Here is a 13,719-nt window from a genome sequence, read left to right on the forward strand (position 1 = left end):
TTAAAATTATCCTGTGTTCAATCTAATTTTTCATAAATAAGGGGAAATGAGTTCCTCTGCTTGCAAACCGAAATTATCTTCATAATTATAGATAAAATGCACACTTGAGCAGGATGATGCAGAAATATTTGCACTTGGGTAGGACAGATGCTTATGTGCTTCTTCAATAGTTTTATGTAATGCTGGTTGCAAAGATGACAGAATATGCAAAGCTCAGTATTTTGCCTCAGAGATGTTCTTTAGTTATTAACCCGTTACAGAAGTTTCATAGCTATTTAATTCTGCTGACCACTATTCAGGAAAAACACGCTGATTTCCATAAACGTTGTGTCTCCTGCCCCCCAGCCATTTGTGGCAGCAGCATGGCTAGCCAGGGGAGAAAGAAGGGCAGGGAGTACTTTATTGTTACCACTCTCGAATTTCTTGTTCTAAGTTTAATTCACAAATTTTTGCTCCCTAACGAGTGGTTGAGAAATTTTTTGTGTATTGTTTTTATAGCAATATGAAGAATTCCATTTGTAACGGACCAGTGATAGTACCTTAGGTAGAGCAGAATTCAAAAAATGTATGTTCTGTACCAATAATACTTTATTGAGCTATGATTTACATATAGTAAAATGCATACTCTTAAGTGTATAACATAATGAATTTTAACAATTGCATACACCTATGTAATCATCACCCAGATAAAGATATAGAACACTTCAGAAAGTGCTGTCCACTGATGAAGAATTCCAAAAAACTATTTTTATAAAACGGATGGGAATAGTTTAAGTGAGAAATTTAATAATCAACTGTATACACTTTCTTCAGGTAACTGGACAGAAGTGAAGTCAGTCTTTTCTCCTGCTATTTTCTCTACTACAAAGGTGAATTTTGCTGAGCATTAGTTTTATTCTAATACAGTGTTTGAATTTCCTAAAATATCATACATATTTGCAAATGAGGAAACCCAGATACAAGGCAATCCTCCATTTTCTCAATAAGAAAAAAAGTGTTTTGATGAACTTGAATATAGAAACTTTCAGGGGTGTAGATGAAATAGTTAAATATCTAATTTAAATATTAATTGTACATACCTGTTTTAAAAATCTGTTCTTTAACTTTATTTTGAGGTTATTTTAGATTTACATGGAGTTTTAAAAAATAATAGAGCGATCTCATATATTCTTCAGTCACTTACCCCAATGGTAACTGCACGTGCGTATTTTAATTTGCCTACCTCCCAACGCCCCCCATGGACAACCATCAACTTACTCTCTTGTTTATTCATTTTGTTTTGTTTAGATTCCACATATTAGTGAAATCGTATGGGATTTGTCTTTATCTGACTGATTTCACTTAATATGATACCCTCTAGGTCCATCCATGTCTCAAATGCCAATCAATGTTTTATCTTTTTTACAACCGAGCAGTATTCCATTGTACATATATACCACATCTTACCCATTCATCCATCTATGGACACTTAGGTTGTTTCCATATCTTGGCTTTTGTAAGTAATGCTGCAACAAATATAGGGGTGTATATATCTGTGGATACATACCCCAAAGTGGAATTGCTGAGATGTATGGTAGTCCTAGATTTAATTTTTTGAGGAATCTCCATACTGTTTTCCGTAGTGGCTATACCAATTTACGTTTCCACAAACAGTGTCCGAGGGTTCCCTTTTCTCCACATCCTCACCAGCGCTTGTTATTTGTTTATTTTTTTGATGATGGCCATTCTGGTCAGTGTGAGGCAGTAATACCTCACTGTGGTTTTGATTTGCATTTCCCTGATGATTAGTGATGTGGAGCATCTTTTCATATGTCTGTTGTCCATTTGTATGTCCTCTTTGAGGGGAGAAATGTCTATTCAGGTCCTGTGCCCATTTTTAAATTGGATTTTTTTTTTTTTTTGGTGTTAAGTGTATGTATTTTGGATACATATTATCCCCTTATTGGATGTGTCACTTGCGAATATCTTCTCTGATTCAGTAGGTTGTCCTTTCATTTTGTTGATGGTGTCCTTTGCTGTGCAAACCCTTTTTAGTTTCATGTAATTCGTCTGGATATTTTTTGTTGCCCTTGTCTGAGGAAACATAGCCAAGAAGATTTTGCTAAGAATCATGTCAAAGCGTTTACATGTCAAAAGAGTTTACTGCCCGTGTTTTCTTCTAGGACTTTTATGGTTTCAAGTCTTACATTTAAGTCTTTAATCCACTTGGAGGTGTTTTTTTTTTTTTTTTTTTTTTTTTTTTGGTATATGCTGTAAGAAAGTGGTCCAATTGCATTTTTTCTCATGTAGCTGTCCAGTTTTCCCAATACCCATTACGAAGAGATTGTCTTTACCCCACTGTGTATATATATATCCTTGCCTCCTTGGTTATAGGTTAATTGACCATATAAGCTAGGATTTATTTCTGGGCTCTGTGTTCTATTCCATTGATCTATATATCTGGTTTTTGCCTATACCATACTGTTTTGTTTATTATAACTTTGTAGTATAGTTTGAAATCTGGGTATAAATTTTAATGAAATAGATTTATTCAAACTCTCCGATTTTCACAGATATCAGTGTCTTTAATGTTTGCTAAAACCATGTTTAAAGTTATTGACCACAGTTTTTCAGTTATTCACTTCCTTACAAGTTGTTTGAGATAGATCACTTTAAAAATCTGTAAATGTTATTTATCCTCACTAGAAATTTTATTCGAAGACACGAGAATCCGTTTATGTTATATTAGGAGAGTTGCCATCATTTTAATGCTATTTGTGATCTTCCTAAAAGTCCAAGGCTTTTATTGCATTGATTTCTACATGATCTTCAAAGGCTCTTTTTCAGTGGCAGTTGCCTCTTGTAATTGTGAGATCACACTCCAGAAATAAGTATGAAATCTGCATTTAAAACTATATTTTAGTCCCTTTTAAAATTGGTTTGGTGTCAAAACCTTGACAAAGCCTCCAGCGCTTGTGTTGTCTGATGTCTTCCAGGCTTTAGTGTTTTTGCCCGGTGAGGAGAACTTGACTGTGTCTCCCCTTTCACAGACTCTGATTGGATCCCACTGATGCAGTCTTCCCTTTGAAATCCCACCTGCCGTTCTCCTGGGCATGAAGACATACCTGGATTTTTTACTTCGGGGTTTTTGGGCAGGCTTGCCTCCTCCCCTTCCCTCCCCCCCCCCCTCCCTTTCTTCCTCCTTCCCTCTGTCCCTCCCCTGTTGGTATTTAGTATAAAATTATTGTGCTTACCTCAAAAGTAAGGATTTAATTGTAAATCAATTCCTTCTTTTTGAAGAATAATTTTGGTGCATATATGGTAAGACAGCTGCAGCCATTGTATATATACATTGTGTCTTAGAGTTAGTGTCATTGAGTTTATCTTATGTGGAAAAATTATTTGGCATTTTTATTTAGTTCACTGTTTTCTTTTCTCCTGCTTTAATTTATATTTTCCTTTTTACTAGTGTATTGATGGCCATGCCTCATCTTGTTTTAATTGTTAGATAGTGCTGGACTAAGCGTTTAGTAATGTGCACAGGGCCACAGATAATTGACTTGTTTTACATCTATATATCTTTTTAGTTCATGGATTTAAAACACAGCAAAACGAGAGAGGCTTATGCTACTATGTCCGTGTTGTCTTTGAATTCGAGTATAAAATGTGAACACACGGCTCATTAGAAATCCCCAATTGTAATTTAATATATTACACTGAAATTAGGTTTTAAAGTAGCACGACCTATATTGCTACATTGTAGAAACTAATCACTTTATCTTTTCCTTTGTAATATTTCCTTAAAAAGAAAACTTTGCAGACATTATCTGAATGATTTAGAGTGATGTGTAACAGCTTGGACAGGCTGGATGCACTGTTGAAAACCTCCTTTGTCATTGCCAGCTAGAATGTCATCTGTTTGAACTGGCCTTTTTCTTGTTTGCCTGGGGTGAGCAAAGAGTGATGATTTAGTAGAGCTGTTTACTGCTTCCTAGCAGTTGTAAGAAGCTAGACTTTCTGGCTCTCCGTATATGAGGCGGCAAGCGGATTGTTAGAAGTCCTTAACCATCTAGTTTTACCTCTAAGGCAAACTGGAGTGATTTTTAGAGAGGAGGAGGTTTTTTCCTTCTCTTTCTTCACTGGCCTCTCCTCCTCCCTCCCTACCAATCTTTCCTCTCCCCTTGTCGTCTCCTCCCCTCCTTCCTCTGGATTATTAAAGGAGATTGAATTAGGAAATTTGGCTAGTTGGTTTTTACTGATTGGTTCTCTTCATTAAGAAGGAAGTCCCTTTGTAATCTAGACTTTTTTTAGCTTTATGATCCATTCCTAACCTAGAGAAATTTGGGACCACAAGACTGGAAGGGCTTGGCTTAGGCATGCATAGTACTGACTGTTGCTTGTCCTTTTGATGCTTCTTTGTTTTTCTTGTGCCTCAGTTTCTTCCTCTGTTGGACAAAAAGAATTGTTGAGGAACACTGATAGTGACAGAATTTTTTATTGGCGCTTTTATATTAAAGTATTGTTGGGAAGACCTGGCCTGGGTGTGTTTTCCTGGGTGATGAGAGATCGTAGTATTGTATTGATGTCAGGAAAATATTACAAATGAAATGTCTCTAGAATTCTCAGAAATTAGGAATGCTATTTTAATTCCCCAAGGTGAATTAGCTGGATGGTTAATTCTTTATTTAAAAATTAATATTCTTCAAAACTGGAAAATTTGTTATTTTGGAAGAAAATATATGATTAAAGCAATCATTTCTCCCATCAAGCAAAGATTTAAAAGTGATTAATACTCAATGTTAGTGAACGGTATTGAAACAAGTGCTTTCATATGCTTTTAATGAGAGTGTAAGTTGGTAGAACTTATCTGGGAAGTAATTTGGCAATATTTGTCAAAATCAAACTTTTTAATCTAGTCATTCTCTCTTCTCAGAATCAGTTTTAAAGAAAGTTATTTAAATATGACCAAAGATTTATGTCTGGAAAATGCTCATTATAGCAATATTTATAGTAGAAAAAAATCTGGGAAAAAGATTGAACATCCAATAGTAAGAGGCCGACTAAATTATAGTATTAGTATATAATGGACTATTTTAGAGCAACAGAAGTGTTTTTGAAGAATATTTAATGACATGATAAATACTAAATGTAAATATGTATAAACTAAAAAAAGAAATTTACATATTTTATTATACATTTCTTTGTGATACATGGTATATATATATGAAAAAATATGTAAGGTATCTGTCATAAAGCATAATAAAATGCTCGTCAGTGAACATACAACAAAATTTTACCAATACTGTTAAATATAATAAATTCTTAATTTATCCATGAAACAAAGAATTATTTCAGAATATTGACAATTCTTATTTTGGGGATAGGATTATCAGTGATCATTGGATTTTGCTTAAATGCTTCTGTTCTTTTTCTAAATTCTGTGTAAGCGGCATTCATTTTCAAAACCAGAAGGTATCATTAAACATTATTTATTAAAAGAATAAAAAGAAAATTTAGCTGGTTTCTTTCCAACTCCATCTCATTGGAAAGAAACTTCTTAAAATGCCTGCCACCTGTCTGATTGACAAATCATGGCCAGGTACACAGGGTGGCATTACCTACTAGTGCTAAGTAATACAATGTGACAGAGCTCGAGAGATGACAGGCTGACAGCTACAGAAATTCTGGATGTCCTGTCTTCTAGGTGGTGTTTGAATGACCTTTAAGTCTACTTAGATTTTTCATGGTTTAGCCTTCAAGAGAGGATTCATTTATTCATTTAACAAATGAATAACTGGGTGCCTAGTAAATATCAAACAAGAGTGACCGAGAGGGTCTTTGCTCTTATGACACTTACCTTCTGGTGGCGAAAGATAGTCCACAAGCACACAGGTGGGGGTGAGCTATGAAAGATTGATGTGTGGGAAAGAAAACAGGAAGAGGGTGGTCAGGTGAAGCCTTCTGGGGAGGTTTGAATCAGGACCTAGTGACAAGAAACACCAATCTTACAGAGATTTTATGGCAGAGGGAATAACATTGGCAATAGCTTCTACAGCACATTCTAGAACAGAAGTAAAAAGGCCATTGTGGTTGGAATGTGGTAATTGAGAAAAGCAAAATGGTAAGGAATGAAGAGGGGAGGTAGGCAGAGCCAGATCATGAGGAGACTTCAAGACTGGTGAGAAGTTTGAACTTTCTAGTAAATGCAGTAGGAAATTATTGGATGGGGTTAAACAGGAAAATAGCATGATTTACCTTGTTTTTAAAGGGTACTCTGGCTGCTATGAGTAAAATCATTGTAAAGGGTCAAGAGTGGGAATGGGGAGACCAGTAAAAAGTCATTTACAGCGGCCCAGGTGAGATAATGGTGGCCAGAGTAGAGGCATTGGCAAAGGAGAGAAGCAGATCGATTTGAGGTCTGTTTGGAAATAGAGCCAGTGGCTCTGGCTGAGTATTGTGTATGAGAGACTTCTGGAAAGATGGGCGTCAAAGTTGGTTCCTGGGATTTTGACTTGAGCGAGTGGGAAGAAGGTGTTGCCATTTACAAAGGTGGACAAAAACGGGTCAGACACATTGGAGGAGAACATCGAGAGTTCTGCTTTGGAAGTGAGGTTAGTTTCATGTTGAGATGTTGAATAGGCAGTTAGATATATGAGTTTGGAGCAAGGTGAAGAGGTTTGGGGTGAGAGTGAATATTCATGAGTCTTTAGTGTATAGATAATAGTATTTAAAGCCGCGGGACTGCATGAGGTAACAAAGCGAGAAGTGGAGTAAATGACGGAGTCCTGGAACCTCCAGATAGAGGTCTCCATCGTGGAGGAGTCAGCAAAGGTGGCTACAAGGGAGTTCTTAGGTGGGAGGAAAACTGGAGGGTAGGGGCACATTGGATCTAGGATCTGAGTGACAAGAAGGCAGGAATAGGGAGACTTTCAAGAAGGATGAATCTGGTCACATGCTGCAGAGAACGGGAGTAAGTTGAGATCAGAGCCATTACTCTGTGCATTAGTTTTCAGAGGCTGCTGTAACAAATTACCACAAATTTGATGGCTTAAAACAATAGAAATTTATTCTGTTGAAGTTCTGGAAGCTAGAAGTCCAAAATCTGGCAGGGCTGACTTCCCTCCGGAGGGTTCTAGGGGAGCATCCATTCCTTGCCCCTCCTAGCTTCTGGTAGCTGCCTCAGCATTCCTAGGTTTGGGGCCATTTTTCTCCAGTCTTCACACCCCCTTTTCTGTGTGGCTCTCTCACTCCCTTTTCCCTCTCAAAAAAACACTTGTAATGTCACTTAGTGCCCACATGGATAATACAGGGTGAACTCCAAACCCTCAATTAACCTGCAAAGACCTTTTTTCCAAGTGAGGTAAATTCCAGGGGTTAGGCTTTGATATCTTTGGGTGCTCATTATTCAGCCTACTAAACCTTGGTTTTAGAAACATGGTAGCCATTCAAGATCTCAAGAAGAGCAGTTTCTTTGGAGCAGTGAGAACATAAGAGAATCATGTTTAGCTTTCATGTTTGCTGCCCAGGAGAGAGAACTGCTGTTCAGGGACTGTGCCTGTTGGTCACACGGCTTTCCTTGGGCAGTTAGTGCTGTATGCCGTGGCTAGCTTTACGTTTTACGTGTTGAACATGAGAAAGGGACAGAGGTCTCAAAGCCTCTGCTGGTTTTTTTTCAAGTTCACTGTTGTTGACCTATGTGATCCACACTGGCATTACCAGTGGCCATTATTTTATAGCCGAAATCTGGTTTATTCAGATTTCAGACATCTGTTTTGATTAATTATAAAGCTGTATTGTTTCATTTATAACCCGTATGATAACCATGTTGCTGAAAAATTCCTAAGCAGAGAGTGGAATGGATGTCACTCAGGTAATATATAGGTATAGCGGGTATTTTAAATACATAAAACTATCTGAAGAGAGATAAGGGGATGCAGAGAAAAATGCTATTTTTTTTCCTTAACCAGTTTTATGAAATACAGATTGTCAACGATAAAACATCCAGTCTGAGAGAAAGCTTATAAGAGTTTATTTGAGCCTAACTGACGACAGTTGCTGGGAAGCGATATCTCAACGGAATTGAGAAAATGCTCCACAAAATGCCAGTTTGCAGCTTATTTTATACATAGAATCAAAGGAGGAAGGTTACGTGAAATCCATTGGTGGTAGATTAAGAGGGTGGGAGAAAAATCTCTGGGATTGGATAAAAGTAAATTGGAGAGACAGGTACTTCTACATAGGTGGGTGCAGGACAGTTAATGGTTCACACAGAGATGTTAATCAAGGGACAAGAATAATAATGAGGGATTCTGTAGTTTCCTGCTCTGTTCTGGAATAAGGGATTACTGATACTCCAAGGATATTATTTTAGGTGGAAAAAGACAATAGACAGGCTCACTAAGGTAAAGATTGCTCTTATCAAAAAAGCTTCAGGCTAAAGATGTGACTTCCTGCCATGGCCCACCTTAGTTAGGAATTTTTATGTTCACGCCATCCTGTGTGGCTATTTTCAGTCTCCTGAGCTTGTCAGGTTAAACCTGTGGCCCCTTTTCTATCCACAAGATGTTAAAACTAGTACACACACACTTGTTCTCTGCAGGCGGTCCATGATTCTTGCTGGGCAGGGGGGAGCAGCAGAGGTGATAATCAAGTTACCTCTGGCTCTAATGGCCCTGCTGGACAAGAGAGAGCAACCACATTTGGAAGAGAGGCCTGCTTCCCTGGGGGTGGGCGTGGGGGTGGTTCCAGTCACAGAGGAATTCCTTTATCCCCAGATCTTCTGTGAGTTGGAACTGAAATGACTGGCAGCCTTGGATTGCTCCCCACTATGTGTATATGTGCTTGGAGGGGAGCACAGGGGTTGTGCTTCCTCTGGATGAAAGGCTTTCCTTTCTCAGGGAGCTGACTTGATTACCACAGATGAAGTCTTTAGTTGTGGGACCATTCTCCCAAACTACTATAGTGTCTGTGCCGGATGCTGATGCCCTGCTTTGACTTAGTGAAAAGAACACAGGCTTGGGGGCGGCTGCTTAGCTCAGTTGGTTAGAGTGCGGTGCTCTTAACAAGGTTGCCGGTTTGATCCCCACGTGGGCCACTGTGAGCTGCGCCCTCCACAACTAGGTTGAAACAACTACTTGACTTGGAGCTGATGGGTCCTGGAAAAACACACTAAATAAATAAAAGTTAAAAAAAGAAAAAGAACACAGGCTTTAGAGGTAGGCAGACCAGGTTCATCCATTTTCTTGTTCTGTAGCTTTTGGCAAGTTATATTCCCTGTTGGAGCCTCTGTTTTCTCATTTGGTAACATGGGTTGAAAGCATCTGGTATTATGCTTACCACATAATAAACCTGTATAAAATGTTAGATTCCACTATTAATATATCTTTTCATCCATTCATTCATTTTTATGCATTTATTGAAACTCACATTTATTTACTGTCTTTGGTATCTTCATTTTAAGCGGAATCTCAAAGAAAGATTCACCTGTTAACATGGGATCTTTTTTGGGAAAGAGAAATAATGACTATCCCCTCACTCCCAAATTTTGTCACCCTATGACAATTACTAACCGTTAGATCTTGGGTTCCAGTACTAGCGCCTCCCCCCACCCCTAACTGTCTCTCCCCGCCCCCCCACGTTCAAGTCACTGTTTCTCAGTCTGGTTGTGTGGGACACAGCTCTCCGGCCCAGGCTGCTGTTACGAGCCTTGCCCTCCCCCCCCTCCAGCTGAGGCAGTCGGTCGCCGGTCAGCCTCTCATGGAAAGTTGCAAGTTTTTTTGTTACCGGAGAGTGGGCCTTTCTCGGTGCGATGTCCAGGTTCTTGGCGTCTTGAGCAAAGAATTGAACGAGATACCGAGGTAAAGTAGTGAAAAAGCAGTTCATTAGAAGAAAAAGTACACTTCAAAGAGGTAGAAGCGGCCCAAGCTGAGAGCGGTGTCTCAAGGGCCATTATTAGAAGAGAAAGCACACTCCGAAGGGATTGGAGGGGGCCTGAGCAGAAGAGTGGGCTCAAAAGGCTCAAAGGCGCTGACTGGTGGGGACTTGGAGTTGTTATCCCTTTTTTTCTCTAGAATGGGCTGTTCCTTTCTGGGCATGGGACCACTTGATTGACACCTGTGATTGACAAGAGGCTATTACCTTATCTCTTCAGACTGTGCATGTTCCTTCCCAGAATTCAGTCTGTTATAATGATATTAATGAGCTTCTGGGCATATGCATGATATTATAATGATGGTATAATGAGGCCCAGGTGAAATGAAGGTCATTGTGGCCTTTACTGAGCAGGTGTGACTGGTTTAATCTACTTGGGTATTTTGTACCCATTTGTTTCCTCATAAGGGTACATAATTATAGTGAAAAGGGGAAGTTTTGGGCAGAGAGGGGAGGTCTTTTGGGCGGTTGCATTCTGAGGGTTGTGTTGGAGGTGTAGGAATGCAGAAACCCAATGTGTCTTTAACTGCCTGCCTTGTTTTCCCGCTGAGGCATGATCCCCGTAAAATCTCTATGGGAAGTTGAGGGACAGGAGGTCTTCTCTTCTGTATCTGCCTCCTGCTGGGCAGGGGCGTAGAGCTGTCACTACCTATTGGGGATTCATGGAACTTGCGCCCTATCTAATCTCAGAGGAGAGAAGGGGGTCTCGAGATCCGCCTGGAAGACCGTTGGCTTCTTTGGTTGTGACTGGTAATATTGCTGGGGTATCCTCTGTATCCCCAAGGCCCCTGAATGAGGAAGAAAATAGATTTTAATTAATACATTTCTTAAAGAGCAGAGCTCGAAGCTATTCATGCGAGGTGGCTATGTGATGGAAAATCCATCAGCTCTGTAGGGCCAGTGGCCACCTATCTGGTTATTCAGATGACGTTACCTGTCCAGGAGCTGGGCCCAGAACGGGTTGGGAAGAACATTAGACTTCAGTGATTACAATCAAGTATAAATCACAAGTCTTAGGGTAATTATCTAAAGCAGGGGGTAGGAGCTAAAAAACTGGGAAAAAAGAAACTTTAAGGAGAAGGAAACTTAAAATTTCTGTAGGAAAGAAAACTTAAAAGTTTTTCAGTGGGTGTTGGGGGCTGTTCGTTGGCCCGTATCAGTTCCACGTGTAGGAGCAGCTCTGGGCGAAGACGGAGATACAGGGAGGGGGTTGCTGAGGATTGCGGCTGTAAATCGGCCGCTTATCCAACACGAGTATTCTGGGAGGAAGGCTGTAGGGATGCGTCCACGTGGGAGAGAATCAGGAAGGGAAACGGCAGTGAGAAGAACCTAACAAGCAACTTATTATTGGTTCCCGCCATGTTGTGCGTGGGCTGCTGGGTGGTGCCGGGAGCCCTGCCGTGTTGGGAACAGAGGATGGCAGAATGGCCTTTGGACTTAGCGCAGGTCACACATTAGGCTGGTGCAGAAGTCACTGCGGGTTTGGCAATTATTTTTAACTTTTTAAACCGCAGTGACTTTTGCACCAACCTAATACTTCCTCTGTAGTTCTCTAACTGTGTGACGTGGGGCAAGCGGCTCACATGTCAGATAGGGATGAGATGTGTGCACGTCCTTGATTTCCTAGGACCTCTCAATTTAAGACCTCTGGGAGGAGGTGGTGGGAACTTTTCCTCACTAGATTACTCATTGTTTATAGCCAATTGTGTGTTTCCTGGTTGTAGAAATGTTAATGTGATGTTTTTAAAAGTGCATTTTAGAAGCAAAGCAATATGGTAATAGTCATCTCAGGGATGTTGGGAAGATTATTAAGATAATGTATGTTAAGTGCCCATCCGAGTTATTATTCAGTGAATTGTAGCTATTATTAACAGATGAAAGGACATGAAAAATAATTTGATTGGGAACCTCTGAAGAAAGAATTTTAAATAACAAGGTCATAGTGTGACCAGGATCTGAAAATAGGACTAGAATGAGGGGAAAGAAGATGAGATAAAAGTTCAAGCAATGTTACGGAGATAAATGAGCATGTACAAGTACAGGAGGAGAAAGTTTTACTTCTTTACAGAGTTTTCGTTGTTTGTAGCGATAACTGTGATACATGTTCCCTGTGAACAGTGGGAATGTGGGAATCACATGGGATAAATGGACTCCTGTGTCATCTTCTTAAGCTGCTAATCACAAAAAAATAATGCATTGGATAACTCACAGATAACAAAATGTCATGTTTTATTTTTGTTTTGTTTGTTTTTGTTTTGTTGTGGGGGAGGGGTGGCTGGTTAGGGACTTATCATTAGTTTATTAGTTCAGTTGCTGTCCGGGAAATTCTTTGCCTGTGTTTCAAACATCTTTATGTTTTGATTAGAGTGATACTGAATTTTTAGCTCTTCTTTCTTTTTTTTCTTTTTTTTTGCCTCAGGTCCAGCAAGACTATGAACCTCTGTTCCAAATGCTTTGCTGGTAAGTGCAGAAAAAGGATTTTTAATTTACTTTTATTTTTCTTCTTTTGGTTGTTTTAAAGACTGTCTAAATCATTTGGCCCTCCTTTGGGTTTATGCATGGGGTTTTGTTTCTTTGCTTGTGAGCAAAAGCAGTGTCTCCTCACCAAGATGCTTCCTATATTTGCCAGGACTGTTGAAGCAGTCTTCTTCAGTGAAATGAAATCTTACATGTACTTGCACCAGACAAACGTTCCTCAGTGTACAGTGCAATTGTAAAACTCGTATTGTAGTAGAGTAATAACGTTCATGTCTGATCTTGACTTGAATGATTAATGGTGAATGTTCCTTTACCAATGAGAAAACAAGAGAAAGAATATTTTCATGTTGGAGTCAGGGAGAAAAATCATGCTGAGTTAGCCTTTCCTAATCCAATCCGTCCTAGATATCACCTTGGGAAAGTCATTTAGTCTCTTTGGCCTTGGAGTTATCACGTAACGTGAAGGGTGTGGGCTTGAAGTCAGTCAGGGGCCCTTTCAGCCTTCTAACGCTGGCCGATTGGTGGACTCCTTGAATTACGACTCCTTCATGGAGTTGAAGCTTTCATGGTGGTTGGTTGTTTTTTTTTTAAGAACTTTATATTTGACTGATCTTATGTAAAGTAGTTTTTATTAATTGAGATATGTTTAACATTCCTTCTTTATTACTTCATTTTTGTCAAAGACAAAGCGAGACACTAATTAAAATTGTAAGGACAGATTTTATTCAGTAATGTACTGCTACGGTAGGGAAGTGAGTCCAGTGTGAACTGAACTGAACTTCGATTTGTGCAGAGGTACTGGGCGTTTTAAAGGAAGTTGAAGGAGAAGGCAAGGGTTGCCATCTTGGCTCAGTAGAATCAGGGAAGTGAAAAATGACGAAGGGTTGGCCACTTTAAATGGTAATCAGGCCGCCTTGTCTCTTAGCTGACAACCCTGCAAGTTAGGATTCTCCTCCTGCAGAGACTGAGGCCCTGTGCTTCTTGCCCATCACGTTTGAAAAGAATGGCTTTCATATCCCTGAGAAAAACGCTCCTGACTTGTAGGAGATACATATACATCTCAAAGGGACAGGGGAAGGATTCACAGTTGTAAACTCTTTTTAGTAAAATGCTCTAAGATAGGGTGCTCAGGGTCAATAGTCAGGTGTTGGCTATAACAAACCTAAATTGTTTCGGCAGTTTCCAGCTTTCCTAGGCAGGCACTTGAAGACGGGCTAGTGTCAACCTAGGGAACAAGCCTTGAACTGTTAGAAACTGTTAGTGATTGTTTAAATCTGAATGTTGGGGGAGAGGAGGAGATGAAATCGTTTGTATCAAGAGTCTAGTTTTTAT

The 13,719-nt window shown here is 39.6% G+C and overlaps 1 protein-coding gene across 3 annotated transcripts in view; it reads left to right on the top strand.

The window, feature by feature from the left end:
* ZFAND3 (zinc finger AN1-type containing 3) overlaps positions 1-13,719 on the top strand; it is a 314,249-nt gene that overhangs the window by 102,803 nt on the left and 197,727 nt on the right. For all 3 annotated transcript variants that reach the window (XM_033099911.1, XM_033099924.1, XM_033099906.1), the window contains exon 2: positions 12,329-12,369. In XM_033099911.1, the coding sequence (XP_032955802.1) occupies positions 12,329-12,369 (41 nt within the window). The remainder of the gene's footprint in view (positions 1-12,328; positions 12,370-13,719) is intronic.

The sequence above is a fragment of the Rhinolophus ferrumequinum genome, chromosome 3, assembly GCF_004115265.2.
Source record: "Rhinolophus ferrumequinum isolate MPI-CBG mRhiFer1 chromosome 3, mRhiFer1_v1.p, whole genome shotgun sequence".
NCBI classification, from domain to species: domain Eukaryota; kingdom Metazoa; phylum Chordata; class Mammalia; order Chiroptera; family Rhinolophidae; genus Rhinolophus; species Rhinolophus ferrumequinum.